The sequence below is a fragment of the Nannospalax galili genome, unplaced genomic scaffold (assembly GCF_000622305.1).
Source record: "Nannospalax galili isolate Female #2095 unplaced genomic scaffold, S.galili_v1.0 scaffold104, whole genome shotgun sequence".
Lineage (NCBI taxonomy): Eukaryota > Metazoa > Chordata > Mammalia > Rodentia > Spalacidae > Nannospalax > Nannospalax galili.
Window position 1 is genome coordinate 230368 of NW_008353596.1, and position 17948 is coordinate 248315.

The 17948-nt window shown below is 46.9% G+C and overlaps 1 protein-coding gene across 1 annotated transcript in view; it reads left to right on the forward strand.

The window, feature by feature from the left end:
* Dock2 (dedicator of cytokinesis 2) overlaps positions 1–17948 on the forward strand; it is a 260786-nt gene that overhangs the window by 222879 nt on the left and 19959 nt on the right. The window contains exons 15-20 of the mRNA XM_008850736.1: positions 832–973; positions 6175–6256; positions 7343–7427; positions 8145–8231; positions 15679–15855; positions 17151–17234. Coding sequence (XP_008848958.1) covers positions 832–973; positions 6175–6256; positions 7343–7427; positions 8145–8231; positions 15679–15855; positions 17151–17234 — 657 coding nt within the window. The remainder of the gene's footprint in view (positions 1–831; positions 974–6174; positions 6257–7342; positions 7428–8144; positions 8232–15678; positions 15856–17150; positions 17235–17948) is intronic.

The window sequence follows — 17948 nt, forward strand, 5'->3', positions numbered from 1 at the left end:
GGGTTTGGAGTGAGGCCTGGGAATCTGAACTTTAAAAGGTCCCCAGGATCCTCTGATACCCAGATAGCTTGGTGTTGCACATAATAGCAACAAGCTCGGGTTTGGACAAAGGAACTTAGCTGCCATTAGAGAAATCAAAGATGGTACCGCCATGGTCTGGAATAGGGTTTCTCACTTTGGGTGTTAGAGCCACTTGGAACCTGTTAATGCTTGGTTGTGGGGGCTGCCCTGTGCATCGTGGGGTGGTCAGAAACATGCCTGGCCTCATCCCCAACTCCCAATAGGATCTTCACCGTTAGTTTTATGCCACCAAAAAATGGTTTCAGGAACTACCAATGTTCCCTGATGGCCCATATCATCCTTGGTTATGACTTCTGTTCTAGAAGATGCTAATGTGGTTAGGGAAAGATAAAGACTGTATCTCCATGGGCTCAGGGCCAGGAGCCAGGTGATAAGGAGCCTGGATGTTGGTTCCTGCCAACTCATGGCCCATTAAGGTCAGGTGGGAAATTTTGTGGGCAAGTAAATAGGAAAGTGGGCGTGACACAGTGGATTAGTTCAGAAACTGTATGTGGACTGCTCTGAAAAAGATCTTTGGCACCCATGGTCTCCCTGCCCTTTAGAACCAGGCCTTTTAAGGGAGCAGCCTGCCCAGCTAGTTCAGTGAGTTGAACCCCTCATCTCACTGTCAGGGACGCTGAGGGGAGAATGATATACCTGAAGCCCCCGTCCCCCAGTCCCATGTTCATTTCACAAGCCTCTCAGATCATCCTGAGCTTCCTCCTTAAGCCCAGGGCCCTGGTATCGCTGACAGGTGTCCTTTCTCCGCAGAACAAAGTGTTCATCTACCGAGGGAAGGAGTATGAGCGAAGAGAAGATTTCCAAATGCAGCTGATGAGCCAGTTTCCTAATGCAGAGAAGATGAACACAACTTCTGCCCCCGGAGATGACGTAAAGAACGCCCCTGGCCAGTGTATCCTTGGAGATTGTTCCAACAAGAGGGCCAGCCATGGCCAGCCCTACAGAGACACTGGTCCATTGAGACCCATGATGGAGCTTAGAACTGATGCCAGAATCACTGGATAGTGATTTTAGTGGCTGCTGTGGGATTCAGAGAAGCCTCCTCAGTATAGCTGGGGTCAATATGTATGGATTCAACCAATTGTAGACTGAAAATGTTTGGAGAAAAAAACTAGGTCATTATCCTGTCCACAATATAACAACTGTTTATGTAGGCTTACTCTGTTAGGCGTCGTAGGTCATCTAGAGATGCTTTAATGTATATGGGAAATTTTGTAGATACGAAGCATATCTCATGTAAGGAGCTTGAGCATCCATTGGGAGTCTTGGAACCAATCCCCTGTGCATATGGAGAGGCAGCTGTGCATTCAGGATGCCACACTTATAAGTGAACTCAGTCCTCCCTCATCCCTTTGTTCTTATCATGAACAATCTGGCTCTGTACCCAGCATTATGCAAGGCTGTGCTCCCAAAGTGGTCTTCCTTTAGTGGGCTGTAGGGTAGCTCTAGTAGTAAAAGAGATAGTGATGGTGAATTACACTATCAGATATTTATTTATAACACTCTGACCCATGCCAAGGGGAAAGTATGTAAGATACTGCCACTGACAGAGAAAGCTTCCTTGATGTTTATGTAAGCAGCCGAAACTTAGTGTTAGCTGGAGAGATGTCCCAGACAGAGGGGAGGATGCTGTACGCAAAGGACTTTGCTAAAGACTGAGATGACCCTAATAGGATAAAACCAAAACTCCTGAGCCAGCCTTCAAGGCTTTCCCTGACTTGACCCCAACTTGTCTAGCATCTTCATCCCCAGCTCCTTCCTCTTGTTCTCAGGACCCTTTCCCACAGCATTCTTGTTCTGTCCCACAGATGTGACTGCTTGTTCCCACCTCGAGGCCTTTCCCACCTTTGTCCCTGTGTTTAGAATGTTGTTCCTCCAGCTCTTGACTCACCTGATTTCTACTCACCTGTCAGATCCTAACTTGGTGTCACTTCCAGGAAGACCTTTTCTTTGGTTTCTTATTTAAAGTGGCTTTTTCTGGACTCTTCATGACCCTCTGATCTCAGGCCACTGTGTTTTCTTTCGTTTGACTCTTCTGTTGTTTGTTTTGATTTTTTGTTCTCTTTTGTTTGATGTTTAGATTTTATTGTTATTTGTTTATTTTATGTGTATGAGTGTATTCCCTGCATGCAGGTGCACCAGTGCCACGCAATGCCCACAGAGGTCTGAAGAGGGTGTTGGAGTCCCTGGAACTGGAGTTTTGGACAGTTGTTAGCCACCATGTGGGTACTGGGAATCAAACCTGGGTCCTCTGCAAGAGCAGCCAGTGCTCTTAACCATGAGCCATCTCTCCAGCCCTCATTTGTTTTTTAAAGATACATGAATGTAAGAGGAACATCAGGTCCTTAAGAAAAGACATTTGGGCTGCCTGTATCTCACACCCCCTTCTCCATGGTGCCTTGCACAAAGCCTACTCTGGGAAAACATTCAGTGCCTAGGAAAAAGGAAAAAAAAGAAAAGAAACAAACAAGAGAGAAAGCAAAAAGAGAGACAGACAAGGAAGGAAGGAGGCAGAGAGGGAGCCACTTACCTAGAGTACACAGAGCAGTGTGCAGGTGACAGGAGTTGAGGCTGGGGAGGTGAGGACGGTATGGCACAGGATGGTGTGGCAGAGGTGAGCAGTGATGCGTGTCCATAAGGCCAGGTGCTGACACTGGCAGGAGGTGGGATTATGGATGAAGGAGGTACTTTGCCATGATGAGGTGACTGTGAGCCAGGGAGCATATGACCTCAGCAAGGCTCCATACCTGTATCCCATCCTTTAGAAAGATGAAGTTAAAGGCTTTAAAGTCAGGTGACAGGCTGCATGACTGCTCTGCTCAGTCTGGTGAACCTTAATCCAAATATTTTTCCCTCGAGTAATAAATATTCTTCAGTAACCTTTTCATTATGCCTGCCTGCCCTTCATGTCTGCCCTACCATGAATATTTGTGGGAGGAAGTGCAACTGGTGGTGGCGGGCTGGCAGCAAAGACAAATTTGGTTACATGTGATACCCAGATTAGTTCTAAGGCCCTGTTAATGGACGTCCTGGTGTTCAACAGTTGTGTGACCTTTTAGTAGAGCATGGAAGAAAGAACATGTGTCCTTGGCTATGACATCATATTTAGGGGCCCAAGGCCTGGTTTGGTGCCGGAAATGAAATGAGTTGGGGAAGCAAAGAGGAAGGGCTGATACTTACCAGGTCTCCTCTTCATGAGGTTGAATGCTCTATTAACATTATTTCCTTAAACCACTGGTATTACCTCTCTCTAATCAAGAGGAATGTTTGCCTAGGGGTATAAAGCTAGTTAGAGAAAGGGGTTGGGTTTTGAATTTCAACTTCTGTTGGTTTCAAATCTTTGCTCTATTATACCGTTATTCATTTTAAGATTGGAACCAGAATATTATTAACTGTTTACCATGAACTAGACATTTCCCAGGCGTTGCTCCCCCTTTCCCTCATTATAAGCCTCTAAGTTGGCTAGTATTGCTCTATGTACTTTGCTAGTAGAAAAACTGAGAGTCAGAAAGCAAATGGCTCATAGAGTGTCACAGCAAGGAAGCAGTGGGGCTAGGATTTGAACTCAGGCCTCCTGTTGGCCAAAGTCTTGAATTGTTAACACTACCCTCTAACCTTCAGTTGCTAGAATGCCAACACATAGTTTTGGAAAGTGACAGACTTTATATCTCTGCCCAGGTGTCCAGGTGAGGAAAGGCACTTGGAAGCAAAGTCTTAGGTCTGCTGTTGCTGTGAATCCGTGCACCTGGCATGAGAGTCTAACTATTGAGAGTACCAACATCATAAGCTTTTTGAGGACAGGTTTGGAATCTCCTCTTGGATCAGGGCCAGCAGCTCAGATCCATATACATGACCTAGAATCCGCTCTAAAAGAGGTATTAGAAAACTTTTCTGTAAAGGTCAGTCTTCAAGGGTCATGCGCTCCCTGTCACAACTACTCAGCTGATGTAGTAAGCAAGCAGTCACTGATAACATGCAACTGGTGGCTGTGTTCCAATAAAACTTTATTTATTGATACTGATCCTTTGAACCTTACAGCATTTTCACATATCACAGCTGTTTGAAAATAGGCCATCTATGCTTAGCTATGGCCACACAGAAATAGGCAGTGAAGTGGATCCAGCCCACCGTAGTCTGCCAGTCCCTGCCCTCGGCTGCTTATTCCAGAGGGAATTCTCTCCCAGAGCAGGTGGCTAGATAAGGAGTTCAGGGCTTTCCTAAAGTTTGCAGAAATGCTTCTGGCAAGACTGATCCTTTGGGTTCAACACTAGCCTCTCTTTGAAGAATCCTTGGTCCATGTGAAGAACTCTTCAGAGGTGAAACTGTTAAATCCCGTGGTACTAGCATAGAGGAAATTCATCAGAGAGGCAACCGAATTTGGTTTGGACTTATTTTTGTCATTTCCTGCATTTGAAGAAAGTGTAGCTCATCCAAAAGCTCACTCTCTCGGAGATGGGGACAGGGGAGGGAAGAAGGTGGAGACACAGAGTAGATCCTAAGATATATGGACATATGCTATAGGGAGCCATGCAAGGAAACAGCTCCTGACTGAGAGAGGTTAGTCTTCATGGAGGAGAGCATTTGGTGTCTGTCTGCAGAGTACACAGGGGAGAGATGCTGGGGAAGGAACATGCTCCAAGCAGAGGGAACAGGAGAACCTGTTAACTGTCCAGAGTTATTGATGCTAAAATGGGTCATAGCAACCACAGTGTTGCAAGAGGAGCTCTTAATTCCTTAGTTGGCAGATGTGTCAGGCCCAGGGAAGACTTTTTTTTTAATATTTTATTCAGTATTTTTATTTTATGTGTATGAGTGTATTGTGTGCTTGTATGTAAGTGCACCCGTGTCATGCAATGCCTGCGGAGGACAGAAGAGGCTGTTGGATTCCCTGGAGTTATGGACAGTTGTTAGCTGCTATGTGGGTGCTGGGATTCGAACCCAGGTCTTCTGCAAGAACAACCAGTGTTCTTAACCGCTGAGCCATCTCTCCAGCCCCCAAAGACTTTTAAAGTTGTAGTCGTCTTTAGATAGAACAGGGGGAGGGAATAATGTGAGTGACTAAAGAGAGATGGAGGAAGAAGAAATAGAAAATAGGGAAAAGCAGGGCTAAAGGATGGAACCATTGATCACTGGCTGTTCATTGGGTTTGTCATATTACTAGCTTAAAATGAGTAAAGACAGGTTAGATAAGGCAAGACAGAGACCTAGCCCATATAAGACTTTGCCAGCCTGTATCCTGTGCTGATGGCAGGCATCACTAATCAATCATGGACCTGCTTCCAGCCGCTCCTAGACAGGAATTCTTCCTTCCTACTAGAGGTTGTCTCCTTCAAGTTTTTGGAGCTGGAGAACAAAATGACCTATGTTTACATGTTCTGAAGTAGCATATCTCGGACTCAATCATGAATATACATCACCCAAGAGCTTTTAAAATATAGAACCTAACTCAGAAAGATTGAGGGAGGACTGGAAAGACACCATTTATAGGAAGGTCTCAGATGGGGCTCTCCTAGAAGGTAGCTGCCTTGTAATCCTATGAGAACACAGCTCCTCCAGAGTATCGAGGCAGTTGGAATTCTGGCACTAATGCACCCAGGGTCACTTGTGTCACTGTTTCCTGTGGGCTCCAGCGAAGGATGTAGATAGACCATGTCTAAAGAATTTTAATCATGGGGCTAAAAGACCTAAATATAAATCCCTGTTCTTTTCTTCCAAGCTGTGTGACCTTAAACAAGTTGCCTAGCCTTTCTGAGCCAACAGTGAGAACTTAATTTAACAGTGACATTTGGTGGAATCGGAGCAATCAAAGGTGACCATGGGGAGAGTTGATAATGAAGGTTAAGGACTGCTAGCCAATTCTGTAAGCAGGTACAGAGCCCTGTGATAGGATTGCAAAGGGATGGGCAGCTCTGATAAAGATCATGGTTACTGCTAACGTGTCATTAGGACCCTATAGGAAGCCAGATACCTGATCGTTGAATAAAAGTGTGGTCTCAGAGGGAATGACCTGACATTCTCAGTTAGACATGCTACCTTTGGAACAATCTGGTGGCCAACAGACACCTTTTAAGTCCTTAACTTTGGTGATGACAGATATTCAGTGCTTTACTGTGCAGCCTGTCCTGGATGAACACCCCAGGTTCAAGAACAAGCCGGTGCCTGACCAGATCATAAAGTAAGACCTACAGCCCACTGGACCAGGAACAGGGAGGATTCCAAAGGGTCATTATCTGAGCTTAGCAGGACAAGCCCCAGTACTCTTTCCTCCTAAGCCAGTGTGTTTACACTTTTCCTTTGTGAAGAATTGCCTCCAGTTATAGCTGGGTTCTGTCTCTAACAAGACTGAAGCCAGAGGTGAATGAGAGAGATGGGGCTATGTCTACTTTGTGCACAGTGAATCCTTAGTAGACACTGAACTTAACTGACTTGGGGAACCTGTTGTTTAGACTGATCCCCAAAGAGACTCTGGACCCAAGAAACCAAAGAGTGTGGGATGGGCAGGTGACAGACAAAGTAGGAGATGAAATAGGGGGCCTTGGGTATGCTGGACACATTCTCCTAAAGGGACATCTTTCTCAGCCTTTGCTGAGGTTGTTCTTTTGATAGTGGATATGTTCTGACTATGATAAAGGGACGTTAGTGTAAGCACCAGGAAGGCAGGTGTACCAGATTGCAAGGCCACTGCTGAGTAGGCCATGAGGTGGGGTCCATGGGGCCCATGGCTGTATCCCCCCTACTGCCCAACTCACCCCTTTCTCAGTGGACAGTTCAACGATAAAACTCCCTGAGGAGATGCAGCCTCTCCAGCAGCCTCACTCCAGCATCATGGAGCAGGCACAACATAGCCTCACTCGGTCCTCTTGGCCAGGCACCTGTGGGCAGGGGATAACTCTAGAACAAGCACAGTGCCCTGTTGGCAATGATGTTAAATCCTCCCTACAGATTCACAAAGAGGAATGGAGGATAATTGGAATTCCTAAAGAAATCCTTGGAGGTCACCTTAAGGACATTCTGCTAGGTCCCTTCATCTATTTATATCCTTCAAGGGGAATTAGTTTTTATTAGTGCCAGAATTGCAAGTTCCTGGATGCTCAAGGGTATAAGACCAGTCCATCTTCTAAAAGGCCTTTCCTGGAAATCAATTCTATGGAGCCTAGAACACAGACCCTGACACACTATCACAATGGCTAGGGCCAGACCTGGTGCTTGAAGTGGCACTAGGCATGGCTACGAGGAACTCCAACTCCTTCCTGTCTTTCAGCTTTTACAAGTCCAACTATGTGCAAAGGTTCAACTACTCCAGGCCCGTGCGCAGGGGCACTGTGGACCCCGAGAATGAATTTGCTGTGAGTATCTCCCCTCCCTTGCCACCTTCAGCAACCAGAACACAACCCCAGGTGGTAGGGAACTTAATCCAGAGTCAAGGAAGGTGGCACTAACATCACAGATGACAGTCCTGTTGGGTCTTCTCATTCTTTGAGTGTTTTGCCTTCTGAGGTTTGACCTGGGCTCCTGTCAGATGACCTCGACAGCCAAGGGTATTCAGGCATTTCCAGCAGGTAGAACCCTCCAGCTAATAAAAGATGTGGCTGAAGCAAGGCTTCCAGTAGACTCATGAAAAGTCATAGAGTGTGCTAGTCCTATGCTTCCCGGCAAGGACCTGTCCGTCTTCTCTCACCAAGACCAAGACTGGGATGAGGAGGGACTCCGAGTTTCCCTCAGCTCCTGGCCTTTGCCTGTGTTTCTTAATATTTTAGTAGTCACCACCCTTTTGAGAATCTAATGAACACTGTGGACCCTCCCCCAGACTACATAAATGGGCATATTCAAAGTTACCTAAGAATTTAGACTGTCAGTCGTGGGGATAGAGCTACTTGGTCTAAGTCCAGGGAAAGAGCAAACCTCCTGCTAGTAAAGAATCCCTCAGGGAGGTGCCAGTCTGTTTCTAGAAATTGCAACTTTTCTTCTGCTCTGGCTGCACGGGAGGCCACTGGGGCCTGGCTGGCTTTGCACTGGCTTTGCTCCTACCCGGTTTCACCAGCATGTTACGTTTCTCCCACCAGTCCATGTGGATTGAGAGGACCTCCTTCCTGACTGCGTACAAGCTGCCTGGCATCCTGCGCTGGTTTGAGGTGGTGCACATGTCCCAGGTGAGTTTTGGGGTGCTCATGGGAAGCCCTCTCTGGTGGACAGGGCACAGCAACCTCAGGAAGTCCTTTAGACTTTTTGAAGAACAGTTTATATCAGAAGGTCCCATTGAAATCCCACAGTAGATGCCCAGAATATCTGCTTTCATACTTTTTTCATCATTAGATAAGTTTTTACTCCCAGTAAACGATAGTTCCTGTGGACTCCAGTAATTAAACTGGTGGATGGGGAACACCTTTGTGGTGGGGAGCAGGGATGAAACAGAAGCCCTGGAAGTCCATCTGCCTATCACCCTTAGGTCTTTCATCCAGTCCTAAGAGGTTACCTCTGCAGTATGACACTCTGGGATATCTCACTGTGAGCCATTTTTCTGAATAGATAAGCTAAGGCTGAGAGAGGGGAAATCACAGAGAGCCAGTGTGACTGAACCCAGAAGATACGGCTTCCTTGAGAAGATAGCAAATATATTTTGAAGTCACATTTATTGATTTACTTACTTAGGGTGCGTGTGTGCGTGCGTGCGTGCGTGTGTGTGTGTGTGTGTGTGTGTGTGTGTGTGTGTGTGTGTGTGTACATGCTATGATGCACATATTGAGGTCAGGACAACTTCCAGAATCTGTTCTCTCCTTCCACCATGTATGTTCTGGGGATCAAACTCAGGTTGCCAGGCTTGGCAGCAAGCACATTTGCCCACTGAGCCATCCCACAAGCTTAAGAGCAGATATTTTGCTTCTTAACACACCTTCAAGTTTCTCTGCCCTCAGTTAGCTAAGGGTCATGTGGCTCCCAAAATCCTTTTGATGGACCACCATGATCAGGAGGATACCCCAACATATTTGGGATATCTCAATTATTTATTCATTCAAAAACTACCTTATGGGTACCTAACACATGTCAGATACTGTTCTGTGACCTAGAGATTCCACAATGTGACTTTTATTCTAGTGAGGGAGACAGACTAAAATAATATACCAGATATATACATAATATACCAGATGATGCTAATCATGATGGGGAAAATAATAGGAGTCAATAGTATGGGGAGAGAAAGCTTCCCTGCCACAGTGGTTTTGAACAGAGGTCAGAAGGCTGGGAGGAAGCAGTCCATGAGATATAGAATAGAGAGAGGGGCACTGTACTAGAGGGAAAGGTTGGTACAGGAGTATGTCCAAATCAGAACAACCAAGGGGTGAATAACAACAGTCAGATAATAGATTCTCTAGGACCTTAGAAACACTTTGGCTTCTCTAGAAGAGCTATGTGCAGAGGAAGAATGTGGTCTGACTGATATTTTCAAGCTACTGTGTTGTCAGCATTGAGATTACCCAACTCCAGCCTTTAATGTCCTCCTTCCTAGTGAGCTAGGAGGCCAGGAGCTCTGCAGCCTCTTTCTTCCTAGGTATGGCTTATACCTCAGAGAAAAAGAACAATAATCGTTTGGGCAAAAATTTATTAAGTGTTGGGGCTGGAGAGATGGCTCAGCAGTTAAGAACACTGGTGGTTCTTGCAGAAGACCCAGGTTCAACTCCCAGCACCTACATGGCAGCTAATAACTGTCCATAAGTTCAGTTCTGCTGGAGCACTGCACTCACATGCACATACCCACATCATGATTAAAAATAAAAATGCATTAAAAATTTATTAAGTATGTGCTAAACTGTTCACTGGCATGATCTCATTTAAAGCCCCGATAACTCCTCGAGACTGGTTCTTCTTATTCTTTCTGTTTACAAAGGAGGGCTCTGAGGCACAGAGTGAGTTTGTGAGTTGTGGAAGGTTAGTGATAGTGTTTGACTTCAAACTCCTGTATCATCTCGTTGCCTGGGCATTCCTCTCCTCAGAGCATCCCCTGCCCACCCAAGGGAGAAATACCCATGAAAGGAAGCAAATACCATGCTCTTGGCTCAAAAGACACATTAGCACATGGTAAGTGTCAACTAATGTCCCCCAGCACTGTGTCAAAGGCTTCACAGCCTTATCCTACATGATCTCACAAAACCCTGTGAGGAGTGTACAGTTGACACTCAGCATGCACAGGTCCCCTCCACAGATCAACTGACTGAAAATTTTAAAAAGTTGCATTCTTGTCATTCCCTAAACAATGCAATAAAACAGCCATGTGCATGGCATTTGTATTGGATTCACTGGCAAGCAGTCTGCAGGGGATTGAAAGTCTGTAGGAGGATGTGTGTAGGTGATCTGAAATTATTATGCCATATTATATGTGGGACTTGAACATCTGTGGATGTTGGTATCCTCAGAGGGTGCTAGCACCAGTCCTTCATGAATACTGAGGGACAACTGTACCATTATGAGCCCTGTTCTTGAGGGGAGGGTGTCTTCTAGAAGCCAGTAGTCTGACTATTGGCCCTGGCTGGGTGCATCCTTGGTTAACTCTGCAAGGTGTCTCTTTTCCAGCTGTTCTTGCTGGACTGTCACGAACCCAGGCTGCCTATCCCTTTGTTGCTGTTTTTCTCTTCAAAGGAGTCATCACTTCCTAATAGATTACATGCTTTCCTGAGTGCTTATTTTCAGTGTTTATTAATCAAATGTTAAACACAGTGTTAGATGCTAGACTCCACCAAAATGTAAACTCCAGGAAGGCAGATATTTTTTGTCTGTTCTATTATTCTATTCCTAGCCATGCTTCAAGTGCCAAGAATAGCCTCAAGCCCACAATTGACTCTCAAGAATATTTAAATAAATCAACTGGTCAATTACTATGCCAACACCCAATTGTGTCTAAATAGTGACCTTATATTATGACTTCAGGATTATGAAATCAGGGAAGAAGGAGGCAGCATTTTTTATTTGTTCCTTTCATTCCGATGTCCTCTGTGATGCTTAATTTTCATTGTCAGCTTGACTGCATTTAGAATCACTTACAAGATGGGTAAGTCCCACCTTTAGCTGTGTCTATGAGGCTATTTGCAGAAAAAATTAACTGAGACAGGGAGAGCCACTCTGAATGTGAGTGGTACCATCCCACGGTTTGCAGACCCAGACAATAAAAGGGTAGATAAGGAAGCCAGACGGATGGCAGCCCTCCTTCTCCCTGCTTCCAGTCTGCTGTATTTGTAATGTACTGCACCATGCCCTCCGCACCATCAGACTAAATCCTTTGAAACTGTGAGCCCAGATCAAGTATTCCTCCTTTTGTTTCTATTGGTTGTTTTGTCACAGCAATGTAAAAGTAACTAATAGACCTACTAAAAGGTGTGAAAACATCTGAAGGGCTGGTCAGGGTGCATTTGACTTGTTCTCCCATAAATGAGTTGTCAAGAATTGCAAGCTGTCTCAGGGAGTGTAACACCCTGCTAAGTGATGGCATTTCCTTCTAAGCATTTTGTTCTTGTTATATGGACTTTTATCTCGTTCTCTGTTCTTCCCTTTATGCAGCGCCATGACCTCAGTACTGTGTGTTTAAAGGAGCATTTCCTATTTGTTGAGGGCTTTACCCTGTTGCAGTCTTTACAAAGAGCCTTAATCTAGGAAAGTGACAATTCACATTAGTCATTAATGACTGTGTGAGGAGGAGTACTTAGTTACATCACCTGTAAAACAGGAATGGCAAAACATGGAATTTCAGATCTGGAGTGGATGCCAAGAACCGCTGGGTTCCAAAGCTCAGATACCTTCAGAATCCCCTAAGATAAAACAGTCATATGAGGCCACCAGTCAAATGGAAGTAGCCAGCCCCTGGTCCTACTGAGTTAACTTTGGAGAAATCCTAGCCAGTGTGTGTTAAGTGACAAACCTTTCTATGCAGCTATGCAGGGTGAGGTGACCTGCCTTTTTCCGATTCCTGTCCAATTGAACCATTTTGCCTAGGTGCCGGGGCTTGAACTGCCAAACAATCCATGTCAGAATTAGAGGCAATAGTCACTGCCCCATGCAGCTCATAGGATTCTTGGGTGGATTCAAGAAGGCAATATTCATGGGAGGCCTTTGAGCAACTGGAAAGGCCACTGACTTGCAGGGAATAGAGGTCACCCCCTGCCCACACTGACACTTTCACATTTGTTTCTCACATCATTTTCCCTTCATAGAAAGTTGAACATGGGTTATTATGACTGCTGCGCATAGAAATTGAGGCTCAGCTTAGCAAAGAGGGAGCCGAGAGCCTGATGCAATCTCAACAGCCAGCTGGCAGCAGGTTTATTGACAGAGCCTGATGTGGATGTAGCAGAGCCCAGCTGTGCTGGATAGCGTTAGTGTCAACTTGACACACCTCCGTTGAGGAACCCTCAATCGGGAATTGCCTCCATTGAACTGGCCTGTGGCCATGTCTGTGGGGCATTTTCTTGATTGTTGAGTGATGTGGGAGGGCCCAGCCCACTGTGGGTGGTGCCACTCCTGGGCAGATGGGCCTGTGTTGGATTAGAGAGCAAGTCAGCTGTGCTGGATAGCGTTAGTGTCAACTTGACACACCTCCGTTGAGGGACCCTCAATCAGGAATTGCCTCCATTGAACTGGCCTGTGGCCATGTCTGTGGGGCATTTTCTTGATTGTTGAGTGATGTGGGAGGGCCCAGCCCACTGTGGGTGGTGCCACTCCTGGGCAGATGGGCCTGTGTTGGATTAGAGAGCAAGCTGAGCAGGGGCCAGGAGAGCAAGCCAGTGAGCAGAGTTCCTCCTTAGCCTGTGCTCTAGCTCCTGCCTCCAGGTTCCTGCCCTGAGTTCCTACCTTGGGCTCCCTGACGAAATGCGAACTGGGAGATGTAAGCTGAGTAAATCCTTTCCTCCCCAAGTTGATAGTGGTCAGAGTGTTTTGTCACAGCAATGGAGAAACAAACTAGGACACCAGCCTTTGCAGCCAAGAACACCTGAGTTCCCACCCCAGCTCTGCCACCTACTGCCCTCGGGTACATCACTTTGCCTGTCCTTGGGGGACTGACGGGAGCATTCCTGGTCTGGCAGGTGATTGGTAAATGGAGCCATCTCTATGATTATGACGATTGTGATTTTTCATTCTCGTGATCAGCAACTGGCACCCAGGCATCCCTCCACTACGGTGCCCAAATCTCCACTCAGAGCTGTGCGCTTGCTCTACACAAATGGCTGAAGGTGGGAAGCCAAAATTCTTTTAATTCTCAGTCTCAGTTTCTGTTCCTGATGGTTATAATGAGGATTCAGGTTTGGGAATTCAAAAATAGTCTCAAAAGTGAGCAGGCAAATGGGTCGAGTGCCTCAAAGCCTGCATCTTGCAGACATGCCAGGCAATTGTTGACCTCCAGGTACAGTGGTGGTCTCCTCAGCACTAGGGGTAGATTTTCCTTAGAACCTATTCTGGACTTCAGCCTTGCAACACTCCCCAGGGTTTCGTTTGCATACGCAACACAAACTTGACTATGGGTTTTAATTTTAGATAATGAACTATGGCCCCTACCAGACTGAGCAGCATTCCTCTTCAGCTCCCACTGTGTGCTTATGTGCATGTGTGTGAATGTAGGCGTGTGTGTTTATGTAGGTGTGTGTATATATGTGGGTGCTATAATTTAAATGTATCCCCCAAAAGTCCATATGTGAAATCTCAGACCCCAGGGTGGTGGTGTTGGAAGGTACTATGGGCCTTTAAGAGGCAGTGCCTGGGACCACAGTGAGGGGTCAGAGGTTAGGACTGCTTGCTCTTCTTCCTGTACAGTACCCATGTCAGGCTGCTCACAACTGCCTGTAACTCCAGCTCTAAGGGATCTCATGCCTTCTTCTGGCCTCTGGGCATTTGTACAGCATGTGACGCAGTGACATACACTCACACAGATGCAGACACGTAAATAAAAATAATAAAAGTAATTTTTAAAAGAGGGCAGTGCCTTTGGGGTGGCTCTTAGATCATAAGAGATATGCATTAAAAAGGAGTGGGGACCCCAATCTCTCAGTCTCTGTTTCCTGGCTCATGATCTGCTCTTACATACACTCCACTCTTACCCATCTGGTACCCTTACCAGGGACCCAAACCAGGAAACTGCTGGATCTTAGACTTGCACCTCCAGAACTATCAGCACAACAAACCTTTTGCTCTTCTAAGTTAATCCCCACGTGTGTTGTTGCAGTAACATGAAGCTGACCGATAACAGTGGGTGACAAAATGATAGTGGTAGTGACAGAGTCTGCTCTCAGGGACTTCTCACTGCAGGAGCGTCCATCTCCAAAAGCATTAACTTGGGAGAAAGGAGAGAGGACGTTGTGATTATATAGAGATGTAAAGAAATGACTTAAGAACATGGCTGCAGAGGCCGAGTTGCCCCTTCATATATTCAATAGGTACAAGAATTAGCAAGTGACATTTTTAAAGCACTCTGATATGTCAGGTATTGTATTATCACAATTAATCTTCCCTACATAGCCAACGAGGCAGGTACTACATCACACCATGACAGAGATGCTGTATGAAGCTCCCTTCTCCAGGGAGGCTTCTCAGATTTCTTGCCCCTTCCCTCTAGCCCTACCTTTCCCACCAGTGAGGTTCCCATCTTCGTACACAGCTATGTTCTATCCCAAAACCTGTGAGCATTAAGAGCAGTAGCACTCAGTAACTCTCTGAAGTACATTTTCTTACTCCTGTTTTACCAGAGAACCATCTGAGGCTCAGAAACTTGAGGATACTTGTCCAGGGTTACACAGCTAGAAAACCAGAGCGCTGAAGTTTGTACTCAGTTCTAATTCAACCAGGCCATTGGCTGGCGTGCTGTGGGCCCTGGGCTGCATCCTACCTGCTCCTACTTTTGTGAAGAGCTAGATGGGACCAGCCAAGCTCTTCCATCCAGTATTCCTGGCCACTGCTTCTGCCCTGCAGTCACAGAGTCCAGTATCTACAGCTGAGGCCATCTGGGCAGCAAATCCTAAAATATTTACTTGCCGACCTCTAGTTTAGTTTTCAGTCCAGACCCTAAGCTTCTGCAAACTGCAGTGTTTGCTGTCATTTGATACCACTATTTATATTGCTTTCTGAGATGTGTGGGAGAGTTTTTTAATCTTCTTTCCTAACTGAAGTAGGTGCATCTACCTTCGAGTGGCCACCCTTCCCAGTCTCAGGACCTGCTGGGTGCCAGGCTGGATGCTCCTATGGCAAACTGTTCTCTGGCCAGTAGCACAAACAACGGTGCCTCTCAATCTTTATGTGATGGGTTAGGCTGGCATGTGTTCTGCCTATTGAACTGGGAGAGAAACTCTTTCTGGGCACATTCTGCCTCTGAGGCTTTAGCAGAGCCTGGCATTCCCTTGCCTCTGCCTCCCCAAAGAAATCCCTTCCCTTCAAGCAGAGAGCTAGTCTGTCTGTCCCTGGCTAGCAGACGGTATCCAGACCTAACTCATCACACTCAGATCATCCTGCAGCCTGGAGAGTGAGAGCTGTCTTTTAATTCCCACCTAAGTGAAATCAATACCAAAGATTATGTTGGTTTCTCAGACCACCCACTTAAGGGCCTTCTGTGGATCTTGTTTTCAACAGACCACAATTAGTCCTCTGGAGAATGCCATTGAAACCATGTCCACGGCCAATGAGAAGATCCTGATGATGATAAACCAGTACCAGAGTGATGAGAGCCTGCCCATCAACCCGCTCTCCATGCTCCTCAATGGGATCGTAGACCCTGCCGTCATGGGAGGCTTCGCCAAGTATGAGAAGGTGAGGGGCCCCTCTCCAGGTCCTTGGAGCTGCATGGCACTGATCCTCTTGTGTCTGTCCTTGCCCCCAAAGGGACACTCACCTTGGTTGAGAGTCAAGTTTCAGCTGAGCTCTCTCCTTCCTGCATGATTCTACATCTAGGTACAGAGGAGCAGGTTCCTGAGAACCTTGAGACCCAAGGCAGATCGGGCCAGATCCAGGCAACTCTGTTCAGGAAAGGCTCTGGGGTGACCATGAGCCACACACCATGTCACCTGGGCAAACTCATCTCTTCCACAGAGGATTTGAAGTAACAGATACACAAAGAAACCAAGAACTCCAGACTCTGAACAAGTAGAGAGCCTACTGGAAAACCAACTCCAGAGACAGAGACAGAATCTAGAAACCCAAGTTATAGGGCATCTCCAAGGAGTGCCACACTTTGAGCCCAAGATTTTATATTTGACCCTCTATAGTATGGGTAGCCAAAAGGAAATATTATCCATTATGTGAGTCATAATATCTCCTGTGGGTCAATGTGAGGGTGCCTGGAGGGAGACAGATTTTCCTGGCATGAAGTTGTATGCAGAGTGGTGGCTTTTAGCTCACAGACCCTGAAGGAGGAATGGATTCCTTATCCTACAGAACCTCCTTGTGAAGTTTTTGACATCTGTCTTTTGTCATTCATAGGTGCAATTCAAAAGGACCACAGTACATAGAGAAGTTCAGAGACCCCAGTCATCCAGCCAGTCCTTCCAGCTACCCTCAGACACCCCTGTGGTCACTCAGCCTTGAGTGATGCTGTGGTGTGTCCACATGGAGTATGCGCACAATAAGGACAGAAACCTGGGAAGGAGCAGAGCAGGGAGCCAGGAGCTTGAACACATGCCAAGGGACGTTCCTTACCCAGCTCTCTTTCCCCAGCAGTATTCTCCAGGAACCTCGACATCCCTTGCAGGCTCCCTAACACAGGAGTCCCTTCCCCTACACCCCACCTTCACCCCCAAGGTTTTGGTTCAGTGGGATCAGGTTGAAGCCAGAAATAGTGTGTCAAGTTCCCAGTTCCCCAAAATATCCAGAGGTGTTGCTACTACGGCCTTAAAACCACTTTGAGTTTGCAGTCTGTTTCCAATGGATGCTGATCTGAACCTGTAATAAGGAAAATCAATGTCAGTCACTACAGGTCCCACTCCATTGCCTGGGACCCTGTTCTTGACCCTTTCACACCCAGTCTTCTCCCAGTGCCCGAGAGATTGGCTATCAATGATTGATTGCTAATGAGTGGGAAATCCCAAAGCCCTGCCTATCCTCCTCAGGCCTTCTTCACTGAAGAGTACAGCAGGGAACACCCAGAGGACCAGGACAAGCTGAGCCGCCTCAAGGACCTGATTGCATGGCAGGTAAAGCCCAGCTGGACAGGGTGCTCCCGGCCTCTCTCCTTGCCCAGATTCCCTGGCCCCAGGCTCTTTATGTCCTTTGCTCCTCACCTCTGGCCCCTCTTCTGCCTCCATATTATACCTGAGCAGGCTCCCCAGGAAACAGATTTGGAGCACATCACCTTTGGGTGTTGCAGGGTGCCAGGCAGTGATCCTGTGCTGGAGATGGTAAAGACTGCGACCTTTGATGTTAAATTCAGGAGGTGGCTTTTCACGGTGGGGCTCATCCACCATCAACCACAGCTTGCACCAATGAGGCACAATAGAAGACCAACCCCCCCACCCCACCCCCAGCTGCCCTCTTCGTGAGGCTAACCCAGTTTGTTGCAGAGCGCACAGAGATGGATATCCGGTTTTGCGAATAATTAAGGTCTGTGTTGGGCTGGTTCGTGGTCAGAGGGTCTACATCTGCCTCGCTGCCTCTCGACCCACCCGAGAACTTGCCACTTCCTTGTCTGCTGTTATGTTCCCTGTTCCCTCCTATCCCTTTCCTTGCTGTTTCTTCCTTCCCTCCCCCTCCCTCTCCCTGTGCATCTGTCTGTTGCTCTTAGAAGCTGTTTGCTTCTCTCCCTCCCCTCTGCCACTTGCCTAGCTCTGCCTCCCACACCCTCACATCTTTCTCCTCTCTCTGCTTCTCTCTCTCTCTCTCCCCCTCCCCCTCCCTCCCTCTCTCCCCCC